We start from the raw sequence: 13,508 nt of genomic DNA, 5'->3' as shown, positions 1-13,508 counted from the left end.
TGGGATTACACCAAGCTAAAAAGCTTCTACACAGCAAAAGAAGCAATCAACAAAGTGAAGAGACAACCCACAGAATAAAAGAAAATATTTCCAAACTATCCATATGACAAGGGACTGACAATCAGAATATATAAAGAGCTCAAATAACTCAATAGGAAAAAACTCCACAAATTATATGATTAAAAAAATGGGCAAAGGATCTGAATAGACATCTCTCAAAATAAAACATACAAATGGCCAACAGGTAGATGAAAAAATGTTCAACATCACTAATTATGAGAGAGATGCAAATCAAAATTATGAGATACAATCTCAATCCAGTTAAAATGGCTTTTATCAAAAAGACAGGGAACAGCCAACGCTGGTGAGGCTGTGGAGAAAAGGAAAGCCTCACACACTGTAGGTGGGAATGTAAATTAGTACAGCCACTTTAAAAAAATTGTGTGGAGATTCCTCAAAAAAAAAAAAAAAAAACTAAAAACAGAACTACCATATGACTCAGCAATTCTACTACTGAGTAAATAACCAAAAGAATGGAAATCAACACTTCAAAATGCTATCTGCATTCCCATGTTTATTGTAGCTCTATTCACAATAACCAAAATATAGAATCAATGGAAGTGTCCATGAATAGACGAAAAAATAAAGAAAATGTGGGATACATACACAATGTAAAACATAGGCTATAAACATAATGAAATCCCATCACTCATAGCAACATGGATGGAACTGGAAGTCATTATGGTAAATGAAATAGGCTAAGCACAGAAAGATAAATATCACATGTTCTTACTCATATGTGGAAGCTAAAAAAGTGGATTCACGAAGATACAGAGTAGGTGGGTGGTTACCAGAGGCCAGAATGTGTAATGGGAGGAGAGGATGAAGAGATGTTGATTAATAGGTACAAATATCCAGTTTGAAAGAAGTAAGACCAAGTGTTTTGACACTTGGTCATCAGTAGGATGACCAGAGTTTAAAATAACCTATTGTATATTTCAAAAATAGCTAGAAAAATAAATTCAAATGTTTTAGCATAAAGACAAATGGGTAAAATGATGGATATCTTAATTATACTGATAATTAAGATAATTAAGATATAAGATAATTATACTGATAATTAAGATAATTTTATGAATTATATGAATGTATTAATTATCATTTATACCCCCACAACAGGTACCACTATTGTCAATAAAAATAAAATTAAAATAAATAAATAAAACAATTATATTTCATATGCTGAAAGCTCTAATGGATAAAGTAGACTGCATGTAAGCACAGATTGGCAGTGTAGGCAGAGAGATAAAAATTCCAAGAAAGAATCAAAAAGAAGTACTAGAGATCAAAAACACTGCAACAGAAATGAAGAATGCTTTTGATGGGCCCGTTAATAGATTAATCATGGCTGAGATGAGAAAAGACCTCTGAGCTTGAGGATATCTCAATAGAAACATCTAAAACTAAAAAGGCAAAAAAAAAAAAAGGTTGCTCTTTCCCTGCCACCGCGGAGTCCCGCGGAGGCGGAGGCTCGCGTGCGTTCAAGATGCTGCTTCACCCGTAACCCACCGCCATGGCCGAGGACGGCATTGCTACTGGAGGTGTAATGGACGTTAATACTTCTTTTTTTTTTTTTTTTTTTTTTTTTTTAATTTATTTATTTATTTTTTTTAATTTATTTATTATTATTATACTTTAAGTTGTAGGGTACATGTGCATAACGTGCAGGTTTGTTACATATGTATACTTGTGCCATGTTGCTGTGCTGCACCCATCAACAAGAGGTGCTGAAGACCGCCCACATCCACGATGGCCTAGCACGTGGAATTCCCGAAGCTGCCAAAGCCTTAGACAAGCACCAAGCTCATCTTTGTGTGCTTGCATCCAACTGTGATGAGCCTATGTATATCAAGTTGGTGGAGGCCCTTTATGCTGAACACCAAATCAACCTAATTAAGGTTGATGACAACAAGAAACCAGGAGAATGGGTAGGCCTCTGTAAAACTGACAGAGAGGGGAAACCCTGTAAAGTGGTTGGTTGCAATTGTGTAGTAGTTAAGGACTATGGAAAGGAGTCTCAGGCCAAGGGTGTTATCGAAGGGTACTTCAAATGCAAGAAATGAATAAATATTTGGCTCACACACACACAAAAAAAAGGTTGAAAAAACAGAACAGAATATCCAAGAACTGTGAGACAACTAAAAAAATGTATAACATACATGTAATGAGGATACCAAGAAGACAAAAAAGAATGGAATAGAAGAAATATTTGAAGCAATAACAGCTGATAATTTTCCAAAATTAATGTCTTACAACAAATCACAGATCAAGCAACCCCTGCCACAAAAAAATCAGGACAAATGCCAAAAATTTATACCTAGACATAATAACTTTCAAACTACAGAAAAGAAAAGATAAAGAACAAATTGGGAAAGAAACCAGAGAGAGAAAATACCATATCTATAGAGGCACAAAGATAAAAATTATACTGGACTTCTCTTTAGCAACCATGCAAGCAAAAAGAGTGATGAGTGAAATATTTAATCCTTTGAAATTATCTTGCAAAAGTGGAAATGAAGACTCTCAGACAAGCAAAAATTGAGAGTATATATCACCAGTAGACCTGCCTTTGAAATGAATGTCAGAAGAGATTCTTCAGAGAGAATGAAAATCACAAAGGTCATCAAATGTTATTTATATAAAAAGAATAGTATTAGAGAAGGAATTAAGTGAAAGTAAACTAAAAATTTTTATTTTTCTTATTTTTAATTGATGTTACAAATAATTGTTTGCTGAGATGGGTTCACCAGGCATGTAACTGGTTCAACATTAGAAAATTAGTTGATGTACTTCATCTCACATCAATAAACTAATGAAGAAAAATTGCATTATCATATCAATAGATACATAAAAAGCATTTAATATTAAAAAGCCAACACTCGGGCCGGGCACAGTGTCTCACGCCTGAAATCCCAGCACCTTGGGAGGCCGAGACGGGCAGATCGTGAGGTCAGGAGATCGAGACCATCCTGGCTAACATGGTGAAACCGCATGTCTACTAAAAATACAAAAAAAATTAGCCGGGCATGGTGGTGGGCGCCTGTACTCCCAGCTCCTCGGGAGGCTGAGGCAGAAGAATGGCGTGAACCGGGAAGGCAGAGCTTGCAGGGAGCCAAGATTGCACCACTGCACTCCAGCCTGGGCAACACAGCGAGGTTCCATCTCAACAACAACAACAAAATAAAAGCCAACATTTATTTGTGATTTAAAAGTAAACTAACAGCAAACTAGGAATAGAGGGAAAGTTTTTCATCTAACAAAATATCAAGCAAAAAAACCTACAGCTGATATCATACTTAATGGTGAGATATTAGACACTTTCCCACTAAGATAAGAAGCAATGCAAGGACGTCTCCTCTCACCACTCCTATTTCAATATCATAAAGTTCTAACTAATACAATAAAATAAGAAAAAAAAGGTATACTGATTGGGAAGGAAGAAATAAAACTGTCTTTGTTCATATAAGACATAAACAGCAATTTAGAAATTCTAAAAAGACTTGAAGAACTCTTGGAACTAACAAGTGATTGTAGCATGGTTGCAATATACAAGGTTAATGCACAAAAGCCAATCATTTTCCTATACACCAGCAATGAACAAACGAAACTTGAAATTAAAGACATAATACTATTTACATTAGCCTCCCCTCCCCCCAAAAATGAAATACTTGGTATAAATCTAACAAAATATATATAAGATCAATATGAGAAAAACTACAAAACACTGATGAAGGAAATAAAAAAGGACTAAATAAGTGAAAACACATTACATGTGCATGGATAGAAAGACTCAATGGTGTCAAGATATCAGTTCTTACTAACTTGATCTATAGATGGAACACAATCCCTGTCAAAATCTCAGCAAGGTGTTTTGTGGAAATCAACAAACTGATTCTAAAGTTTCTATGGAGGCACAAAAGATCAAGAATAGTCAAGTTACCATTAAAAGAAGAAGAACAAAGTCAGAAGACTAACACTACCCAACTTCAACATACTGTAAGTCTGTAGGAATCAAGGCAATATGATATAGGAGAAAGAATAATCAAATGGCTCAATGAAACAGAATAAGGAGCCCAGAAACTGACAAACATAAATCTAGTCAATTGATCTCTGACGAAGGAGCAAAAGCAATACAGTAGAGAAAACAAAAACTTCAACAATTGGTGCTAGCTGGACATCAAAATGCAGGAAAAAAAAGAATCTAGACGCAAACCTATCACCCTTCAAAAAGTTAATCCAGAATGGGTCATAGGCCTAAATGTACAATGCAAAGCTAAAAAACCCCTAGAAGATAACTCAGAAAAAAAAAAAAACAAAAAAAAAAACTGGATGACCTTAGGTATTGCATAGACTTTTTAGATACAATACCAAAGGCACAATCTACACAAGAAATAATTAAGAAGTTGGGCTTCGTAAAATTAAAACCTTCTCTGTGAAAAGCACTGTTAAGAGAATAAAAAGATAAGCCACAGACTGGAAGAAAATATTTGCAAAAGACACATCAGATATGTCACTGTTATTCAAAATACTAAGAGAAAACTTAAAACTCAACAAGAAAACAAACAACTTTTAAAATGGGCAAAAGAATTTAAAAGGTCCCTCACCAAAAAAGATATATAGATGGAAAATAAGTATATGAAATACGCCTCACATATGTCATCAGTAAAATGCAAATTAAAACAACAATGAAATACCACTACACACCTGTTAGAATGGCCAAAATCCGAAACACTGACAACAAAAAATGTTGGCTTGGATGTGGAGCAACAGGGACTCTCATTCACTGCTGGTGGGAATGCAAACTGGTACAGCCACTTTCAAAGATGTTTTGTCAGTTTCTAACAAAACTAAGCATATTCTTAGGATATGATACAGCAATCACAATCCTTGGTATTTACTCAAAATAGGTGAAAATTTATGTCCACACAAAAACCTGCAGAAGGATGTTTATAGCAGCTTTATTTGTAATTACCAAACTTGTAAGCAACCGTTCTTCAGTAGATGAGTGGATAAATAACTATGGCACATTCAGACAATGGAATATTATTTAGCACTAAAAAGAAATGAACTATCAAGCCATAGAAAAACATGGAGAAGGCCAGGCGTGGTGGCTCAAGCCTGTAATCCCAGCACTTTGGGAGGCCGAGACGGGCAGATCACGAGGTCAGGAGATCGAGACCATCCTGGCTAACCCAGTGAAACCCCGTCTCTACTAAAAAAATACAAAAAACTAGCTGGGCGAGGTGGCGGGCGCCTGTAGTCCCAGCTACTCGGGAGGCTGAGGCAGGAGAGTGGCGTGAACCCGGGAGGCGGAGCTTGCAGTGAGCTGAGATCTGGCCACTGCACTCCAGCCTGGGCAACAGAGCGAGACTCCGTCTCAAAAAAAAAAAAAGAAAGGAAAACATGGAGAAACGTTAAATGCATATTACTAAGTGAAAGAAACCAATCTGAAAAGGCTACATACTATATGATTTCAATAAAATGACATTCTGGAAAATAAAAATCTAGGAAAACAGTAATAAGATCAGTGGTTGCCAAGGGTTAGTGGAGAGAGAAGGATGAACTGATGGAGCACAGATAATTTTTAGAGTAATGAAAATACTCTCTGTATATTATAATGATGGATCTATAGCATTACACATTTGTCAAAACCCATAGAATGTGAGACACTAACAGTGAATCCTAATGTAAACTGGACTTTGGGTGATAATGATATGTCCTTGTAGGTCATCAGTTATAACAAACAGACCACTATGGTGTGTGATGTTAAAATTGGAAAAGATTGTGCCTCTGTAAGATGAGTGGATATATGGAAAATCTCTCTACTTTCTACTTTCCAAAGTTTCTGTGAACCTGAAGCTCCTCTAAAAAATAAAGTCTATTTTTAAAAGTAGATAAATAAAACAATAGTTTTTTATGATCCCTGTATATTCACAGACACAGGAATTACATCACAATTATCTTTCCTTTGAGAACCAGGTTAATGTATTTATCAGAAAATTTAACACCCTCTGAAAAGTACCCAATTATAACAATATATATTTAGGTCATTAGCAATTTAATTCTACTCAAAATATCTTCTGTAACTAATTATGGCTGCTGAATTTAATGACTTAATTCAGCTCTCAACTGAAGCTAGATGCAACAGAGTCTGGCACATGGTAGTGACCCAAAAAATGTCAGTAAATTAATAAGTGATGCAAAAAAAGTGTCCAAGAAATGTGATTGAGGGAAACATGTGGTTACTTACTCCATGTCCAGAACAAGTATATTCAGAACAAACAAGTGCTGTAGCCTTAATTTTCCTGGATTCTACACATTGACGATTTACACAAACCTAAAGAACAACACATAAAAAAAAAGTTTCCATGTCAGAGGGGTATAGCCATCATAACATTACAGTAAGTAATTATGTAATATAAAAGCATAGCCATTCAATGATACATTTTCCTCTAAGTACTGCTTTTGCTGCATTCCAGAAGGGTGTTTTTTGTTTGTTCTTTGTTTATTTGTTTGCTTGTTTTGCAAGAAAAGACATTTGTGATTTATTTGCATTTTAAATTGATATTATTATTACTATGTTTCTTCATGTAGTTCTAAGGCAGAGTAATTAAAACAATAACAAAAAGTCCAGTGTTTAAATAATAAGAGAGTTTTAGCAAACATCTAAATAAGGATATTATATTGTCTGCTTAGGCTGATATCACAAAGTACCATAGCTTTAAGTGGTTTCAACAACAGTGATTTATTTTCTAACAGTTCTAGAGGCTGGAAGTCCAAGATCAAGGTGTCTGCAGGGTTGGTTTCTCCTGAGGCCTCTCTTCTAGACTTGCCTTCTCCCTATGTCCTCACATGGCCTTTCCTCTACGTGCACAAGCCCCTGGTGTCTCTTTGTGTATCCAAATCTATTTTTCATAAGGATGCAAGTCAGATTGGAACAAGGCCGCAGTTCCATTTAACCTTCACTACTTCTTCTTTTTTAATTTTTATTTCAAAATATTTTGGGGAACAGGTGGTGTTTGGTTACATGAATAAGATTTTTAGTAGTGATTTCTGAGATTTTGGTGTAGCCATCATCCTAACAGTGCACACTGTAACCAATGTATAGCCTTTCATTCCTTACTCCCTCCCACACTTCCCTTCAAGTCCCCAAAGTCTATTGTATCATTCTCATGCCTTTGCATCTTCAGAGATTCGCTCCCACTTTTGAGTGAGAACATATGATGTTCCATTTTCAATTCCTGAGTTACTTCACTTAGGATAATGGACTCCAACTCCATCCAGGTTGTGTAAATGTCATTATTTTGTTCCTTTTTAAGGCTGAGTAGGATTCCATGGTATTTATATACCACATTTCTTAGCCACCGTGGGTTGTCTGTTTACTCTGCTGATTTTTTTTTTTTTTTTTTTTTTTTTTTTTTTTTTTTTTTGCTATGCAGAAGCTTTTTTGTTTAATTAAGTCCTATCTATTTATCTTTGTTTTTATTGCATTTGCTTTTGGGTTCTTGCTCATGAACACTTTACCTAAGACAATATCTAGAAGGGTTTTTCTGATGTTATCTTCTAGAATTTTTATGGCTTCAGGTGTTACATTTAAGTCTTTGACCCATCTTGAGTTGATGTTTGTATAAGGTGAGAATGAGGATCCAGTTTCATTTTTCTACACGTGGCTTGCCAGTTATCCCACTACTATTTGTTGAATAGGATGTCTTTCCCCACTTTATGTTTTTGTTTGCTTTGTCAAAGATCAGTTGACTGTAAGTACTTGGCTTTATTTCTGGGAGCTCTATTCTGTTCCATTCGTCTAAGTGTCTATTTTTATAGTGGTACCATGCTGTTCTGGTGATTATAGCCTTGTAGCAGAGTTTGAAGTCGGGTAATGTGATGCTTCCAGATTTGCTTTTGGGGTTTTATTGTTTTGTTTTGTTTTGTTTTGTTTTTTGTTTTGCTTAGTCTTGCTTTGCCCATGCAGCTCTTTTTTGGTTCCATGTGAATTTGAGGATTGTTTTTTCCAGTTCTGTGAAGAATGATGATGGTATTTTGATGGGAATTATATTGAATTTATATATTCCTTTGACAGTATTGTCATTTTCACAATATTTATTCTACCCATCCATGAGCATGGTATGTGTTTTCATTTGTTTGGGTCATCTATAATTTCTTTCAGCAGTGTTTCATAGTTTTCCTTTGTTAGGTATATTCCTAAGTATTTTGGGGGAGGGGGGTTTGTTGCATCTACTGTAAAAGGGGTTGAATTCTTGATTTGATTCTCAGCTTGGTCACTGTTGGTGTATAGCAGTGCTACTGATTTGTGTACATTACTTTTGTATCCTGCAACTTTACTGATTCATTTATCAAATCTAGAAGCTTTTTAGATGAGTCTTTAGGGTTTTCAAGGTATATGATCATATCATTGGCAAGCAGTGACAGTTTGACTTCCTCATCATCAATTTGAATACTCTTTCTTTCTCTTGTTTGATTGCTCGGGCTAGGACCTCCAGTACTATGTTGAATAGAAGTGATGAAAATGGGCATCCTTATCTTGTTCCTGTTCTCAGGGAAAATGCTTTCAACTTTTCCCTATTCGGTGCAATGTTGCCTGTGGTTTTGTTGTATACAGCCTTCATTACCTTAAGGTATGTCCCTTCTATGCCAATTTTTCTGAGGGTTTTAATCATAAAGGGATGTTGGATTTTGTCAAATGCTTTTACTTTGTCTATTAAAATGATCATATGATTTTTGTTTTAAATTCTGCTTATGTGTTGTATTACATTTATTTACTTGTATATGTTAACCTTGCATCTCTGGTATGATACCAACTTGATCGTGGTGGAATATCTTTTTGATATGCTGTTGTATTCAGTTGGCTAGTATTTAGTTGAGAAAACTTGCATTTTGTTTACCAGAGATATTGTTCTGTAGTTCTCCTTTTTTGTTCTTTCCTTTCCTGGTTTTTATATTAGGGTGATATTGGTTTCACAGAACAATTTAGGAAAAATTCCCTCTTTCTCTATCTTTTGAAATATTTTCAGTAGGATTGGTACCAGTTCTTTTTTTAATCTCTGACAGAATTCAGCTATGAATCCATCCAATTCTGGACTTTTTTTTCATTGGTAATGGTTTTTATTACCATTTCAATCTCACTGCTTGTTATTAGTCTGTTCAGAGTTTCTATTTCTTCCCGATTTAATTTATGAGGGTTATATATTTCCAGAAATTTATCTATCTCCCCTAGGTTATCTATTTTGTGTGTATAAAGGTGTTCACAGTAGCCTTCAATGATCTTTTGTGTTTCTATGGTATAGGTTGTAATATCTCCCATTTCATTTCTAATTGAACTTATTTAGACCTTTCTCTTCTTTTCTTGGTTAATCTCACTAATGGTCCATGCGTTTTGCTTATCTTTTCAAAGAACCAGCTTTTGTTTCATCTATTTTTCCTTTGATTGTTTCCATTTTATTTACTTCTGCTCTGATCTTTGCTACTTATTTTCTTCTGCTGGACTTGGGTTTGGTTTGTTCCTGTTTCTCTAGTTCCTCAAGGTATGACTGTTATGGTTTGGCCATGTTCCCAGCCAAATTTCATTCTGAATTCCCATATATTGTGAGAGGGAACGAGTGGGAGGTAATTGAATCATGGAGACAGGTTTTTCCTGTGCTGTTCCTGTGAAAGGGAATAAATCTCATGAGATCTGATGGTTTTATAAAAGGGAGATTCACTGCATAAGCTCTCTTCTGTTGTCTGCCAATATGTACCTTTCACATTCCACCATGATTGTGAGGCTTTCCCAGCCATGTGGAACTGTAAGTCCATTATACTTCTTCCTTTTGTAAATTGCCCAGTCTCAGGTATGTCTTTATCAGCAGCATGAAAAAAACTAATACAGTAAATTAGTACCAGTAGAGTGGGGTGCTGCTGAAAAGAAACCCAAAGACGTGAAAGTGACTCTGCAACTGGGTAACAGGCAGAAGTTGAAACAGTTTGGAGGGCTCAGAAGAAAACAGGAACACGTGGGAAAGTTTGGAACATCCTAGAGACTTGTCAGATGGTTTGGACCAAAATGCTGATAATGATATGAACAATACAATCCAGGCTGAGGTGGCCTCAGATGGAGATCAGGAACTTGTTGGGAACTGGAGCAAATGTGGCTCTTAATTGTGTTTTAGCAGAGACTGGCAGCCTTCTGCCCCTGCCCTACAGATCTGTGGAACTTTGAACTTGAGAGAGATGATTTAGAATATCTGGTGGAAGGAATTTCTAAGTAGCAAAGCATTCAAGAGGTGACTTGGGTGCTATTAAAGGCATTCAGTTTTAAAAACGAAACAGATCACAAAAGTTTGGAAAATTTGCAGCCTGATAACACAATAGAAAAGAAAATCCCATTTTCTGAAGAGAAATTCAAGCCAGCTACAGAAACTCACATGAGTAATGGGAACCCAAATGTTAATCACCGAGACAATGGGAAAATTGTCTCCAGGGCATGTCAGAGGCCTTGGTGGCAGCCTCTCCCATCACAGGTCTGGAGGTTTAGGAGGGAAAAGGTGACTTTGTGGGCCAGGCCCAGGGTCACTCTGCTGTGTGCAGTCTAGGGACTTGGTGCCCTGCATCCAGCCACTCAAGCAGTGACTGAAAGGATCAAGGTACAGCTCAGGCTGTGGCTTCAGAGGGTGGAAGCCCAAGCCTTGGCAGCTTCCATGTGGTGTTGAGGCTGTGGATGCACAGAAGCCAAGAATCAAGATTTGGGAACCTCTGCCTAGATTTCAGAGGATGTATGAGTGTCCAGGCAGAAGTTTGCTGTAGGAACGGGGCCCTCATGGAGAACCTCTGCCAGAGCAGTGCAGAAGGGAAATGTGAGGTTGGAGCCCTGACACAGAGTCCCTACTGGAGCACTGCCTAGTGTAGTTGTGAGAAGAGGGCCACCATCCTCCAGACCCCGGAATGGTAGATCCACCTACAGCTTGCACTGTTTGCCTGGAAAAGCTGCAGACATTCAGTGCCAGCCTGTGAAAGCAGCCAGGAGGCTATACCCTGCAAAGCCACAGAGGCAGAGCTGCTCAAGGCTGTGGGAACCTACTTCTTGCATCAGCATGACCTGCATGTGAGACATGCAGTCAAATGAGATCATTTTGGAGCTTTAAGATTTCACTGCCCCGCTGGATTTTGGACTTGCATGGGACCTGTAACCCCTTTGTTTTGGCCAATTTCTCCCACTTGGAAAGGCTGTATTTATCCAATACCTATACCCCTGTTGTATCTAGGAAGTAACTAACTTGCTTCTGATTTTATAGGCTCACAGGTGGAAGGGACTTGCCTTGTCTTGGATAACACTTTGGATTATAGACTTTTGAGTTAATGTTGAAATGAGTTAAGACTTTGGGGGACTGTTAGGAAGGCATGGATGGTTTTAAAATGTGAGGACATGAGATTTGGGTTGAATGATATGATTAGGTTGTGTCCCCACCCAAATCTCATCTTGAATTCTCATGTGTTGGGAGGTAATTGAATCATGAGGGCAGATCTTTCCTGTGCTGTTCTCATGACAGTGAATAAGTCTCTCAAGGTTTGATAGTTTTACAAAGGGGAGTTTCCCCACACAAGCACTCTTCTCCTGTCTGCCTCCATGTGAGACAAGCCTTTCACCTTCTGCCATGACTGTGAGGCCTCCCCAGCCACGTGGAGTTTTAAGTTCATTAAACCTCTTTCTTTTGTAAATTGCCCAGTTTCAGGTATGTCTTTATGAGCAACATGAAAGCAGACTAATACAATGACCTTAGATTGTCTATTTGTGCCCTTTCAGACTTTTTGATGTAGGCATTTAACGTTATACATTTTCCTTTTAGCACTGCTTTTGCTGTATCCCAGAGGATTGGATGGGTTGTGTCACTATTATCATTCAGTTCAAAGAAGTTTTTAGTTTCCACTGATTTCACTGTTGACCAAAAGATCATTCAGGAGCAGACTACTTAATTTCCATGTATTTGGATGATTTTGAGGGTTTCTTTTGGAGTTATTTCCAATTTTATTCCACTGTGGCCTGAGAGAGTACTTGATATGATTTCAATTTTCTTAAGTTCATTGAGGCTTATTTTGTGGTCCACCATATGGTCAATCTTGGAATATGTTCCATGTGTTGATGAATAGATATATATTCTGCATTTTGGGGTACAATGTTCTATAAATATCTGTTAAGTCTACTTGTTCTAGGATATAGTTTAAGTACCATGTTTCTTTGTTGACTTTCTGTCTTGATGACCTGTCCAATGCTGTCATGAAGTATTGAAATCACCCACTCTATTATTATGTTGCCATCTATCTCATTTCTTAGGTCTATCAAGCATTGTTTTATAACTTTGGGAGCTCTAGTGTTAGGTGCATATGTATTTAGAATTGTGATTTTTTTTCCTGTTGGACTAGTCCCTTTATCATTATATAATGCCCCCTCTTTGTCTTTTTTAAAAGACTTTTTGCTTTAAAATCTGTTTTGTCTGATATAAGAATAGCTGTTCCTGCTCACTTTACATGTCCATTTGCATGGAATATCTTTTTCCACCCCTTTACCTTAAGTTTCTGTGAATCCTTATGTGTTAGGTGAGTCTCTTAAAGACAGCAGCTACTTGTTTGGTGAATTATTATCCATTCTGCCATTCTGAATCTTTTAAGTGAAGAATTTAGGCCATTTATTTTCAATGTTAATATTGAGATTTGAGGTACTATTCTATTTATCATGCTGGTTTTTGCCTGAATATCTTGATTGTTTTTTCATTGTGTTATTGAGTTAGAGATCCTGTGAAATTTATGCTTTAAGGAGGTTCTATTTTGGTGTATTTCAAGGTTTTGTTTCAAGACTTAGAACTCCTTTTAGCAGTTTTTGTAGTGCTAGTTTGGTAGTCGCAAATTTTCTCAGCTTTTGTTAGTCTGAAAAAGACTTTATCTTTCCCTCATTTATGAAGCTTAGTTTCACTGGACACAAAATTCTTGGCTGATAATTGTTTTGTTTAAAGAGACTAAAGACAGGATCCCGATCCCTTCTAGCTTGTAGAGTTTCTGCTGAGAAATCTGCCGTTAATCTGATAGGTTTTCCTTTATACGTTACCTGGTGCTTTTTTCTCACAGCTCTTAAGATTCTTTCCTTCATCTTTACTTTAGATAACCTGATGACCATGTGCCTAGATGATGCTCTTCTTGTGATAAGTTTTCCAGGTGTTCTTTGAACTTCTTGTATTTGGAAGTCTAGATCTCTAGCAAGGTCATGGGAGTTCTCCTTGATTATTCCCTCAAATAAGTTTTCCAAACTTTTGGATTTCTCTTCTTCCTCAGGAATACAAATTTTTCTTATGTTTGGTTATTTAATATAATCCCAAACTTCTTGGAGGCTTTGTTCACTTTTTTATTCTTTTTTGTTTTTGTCTGTGTCAGATTGGGTTCATTCCAAAGCCTTGACTTAAAGC

General features: G+C 36.7%; 1 protein-coding gene across 1 annotated transcript in view; it reads right to left on the bottom strand.

Moving 5' to 3' along the window:
- LOC102121434 (disintegrin and metalloproteinase domain-containing protein 32) overlaps positions 1–13,508 on the bottom strand; it is a 170,976-nt gene that overhangs the window by 29,491 nt on the left and 127,977 nt on the right. The window contains exon 17 of the mRNA XM_005563131.5: positions 6,311–6,397. Within this exon, the coding sequence (XP_005563188.4) occupies positions 6,311–6,397 (87 nt within the window). The remainder of the gene's footprint in view (positions 1–6,310; positions 6,398–13,508) is intronic.

The sequence above is a fragment of the Macaca fascicularis genome, chromosome 8 (assembly GCF_037993035.2).
Source record: "Macaca fascicularis isolate 582-1 chromosome 8, T2T-MFA8v1.1".
NCBI classification, from domain to species: Eukaryota; Metazoa; Chordata; class Mammalia; order Primates; family Cercopithecidae; genus Macaca; species Macaca fascicularis.
The sequence above is the reverse complement of the archived record's forward strand: the minus strand, read 5'-3'. Positions and strand labels throughout refer to the sequence as shown.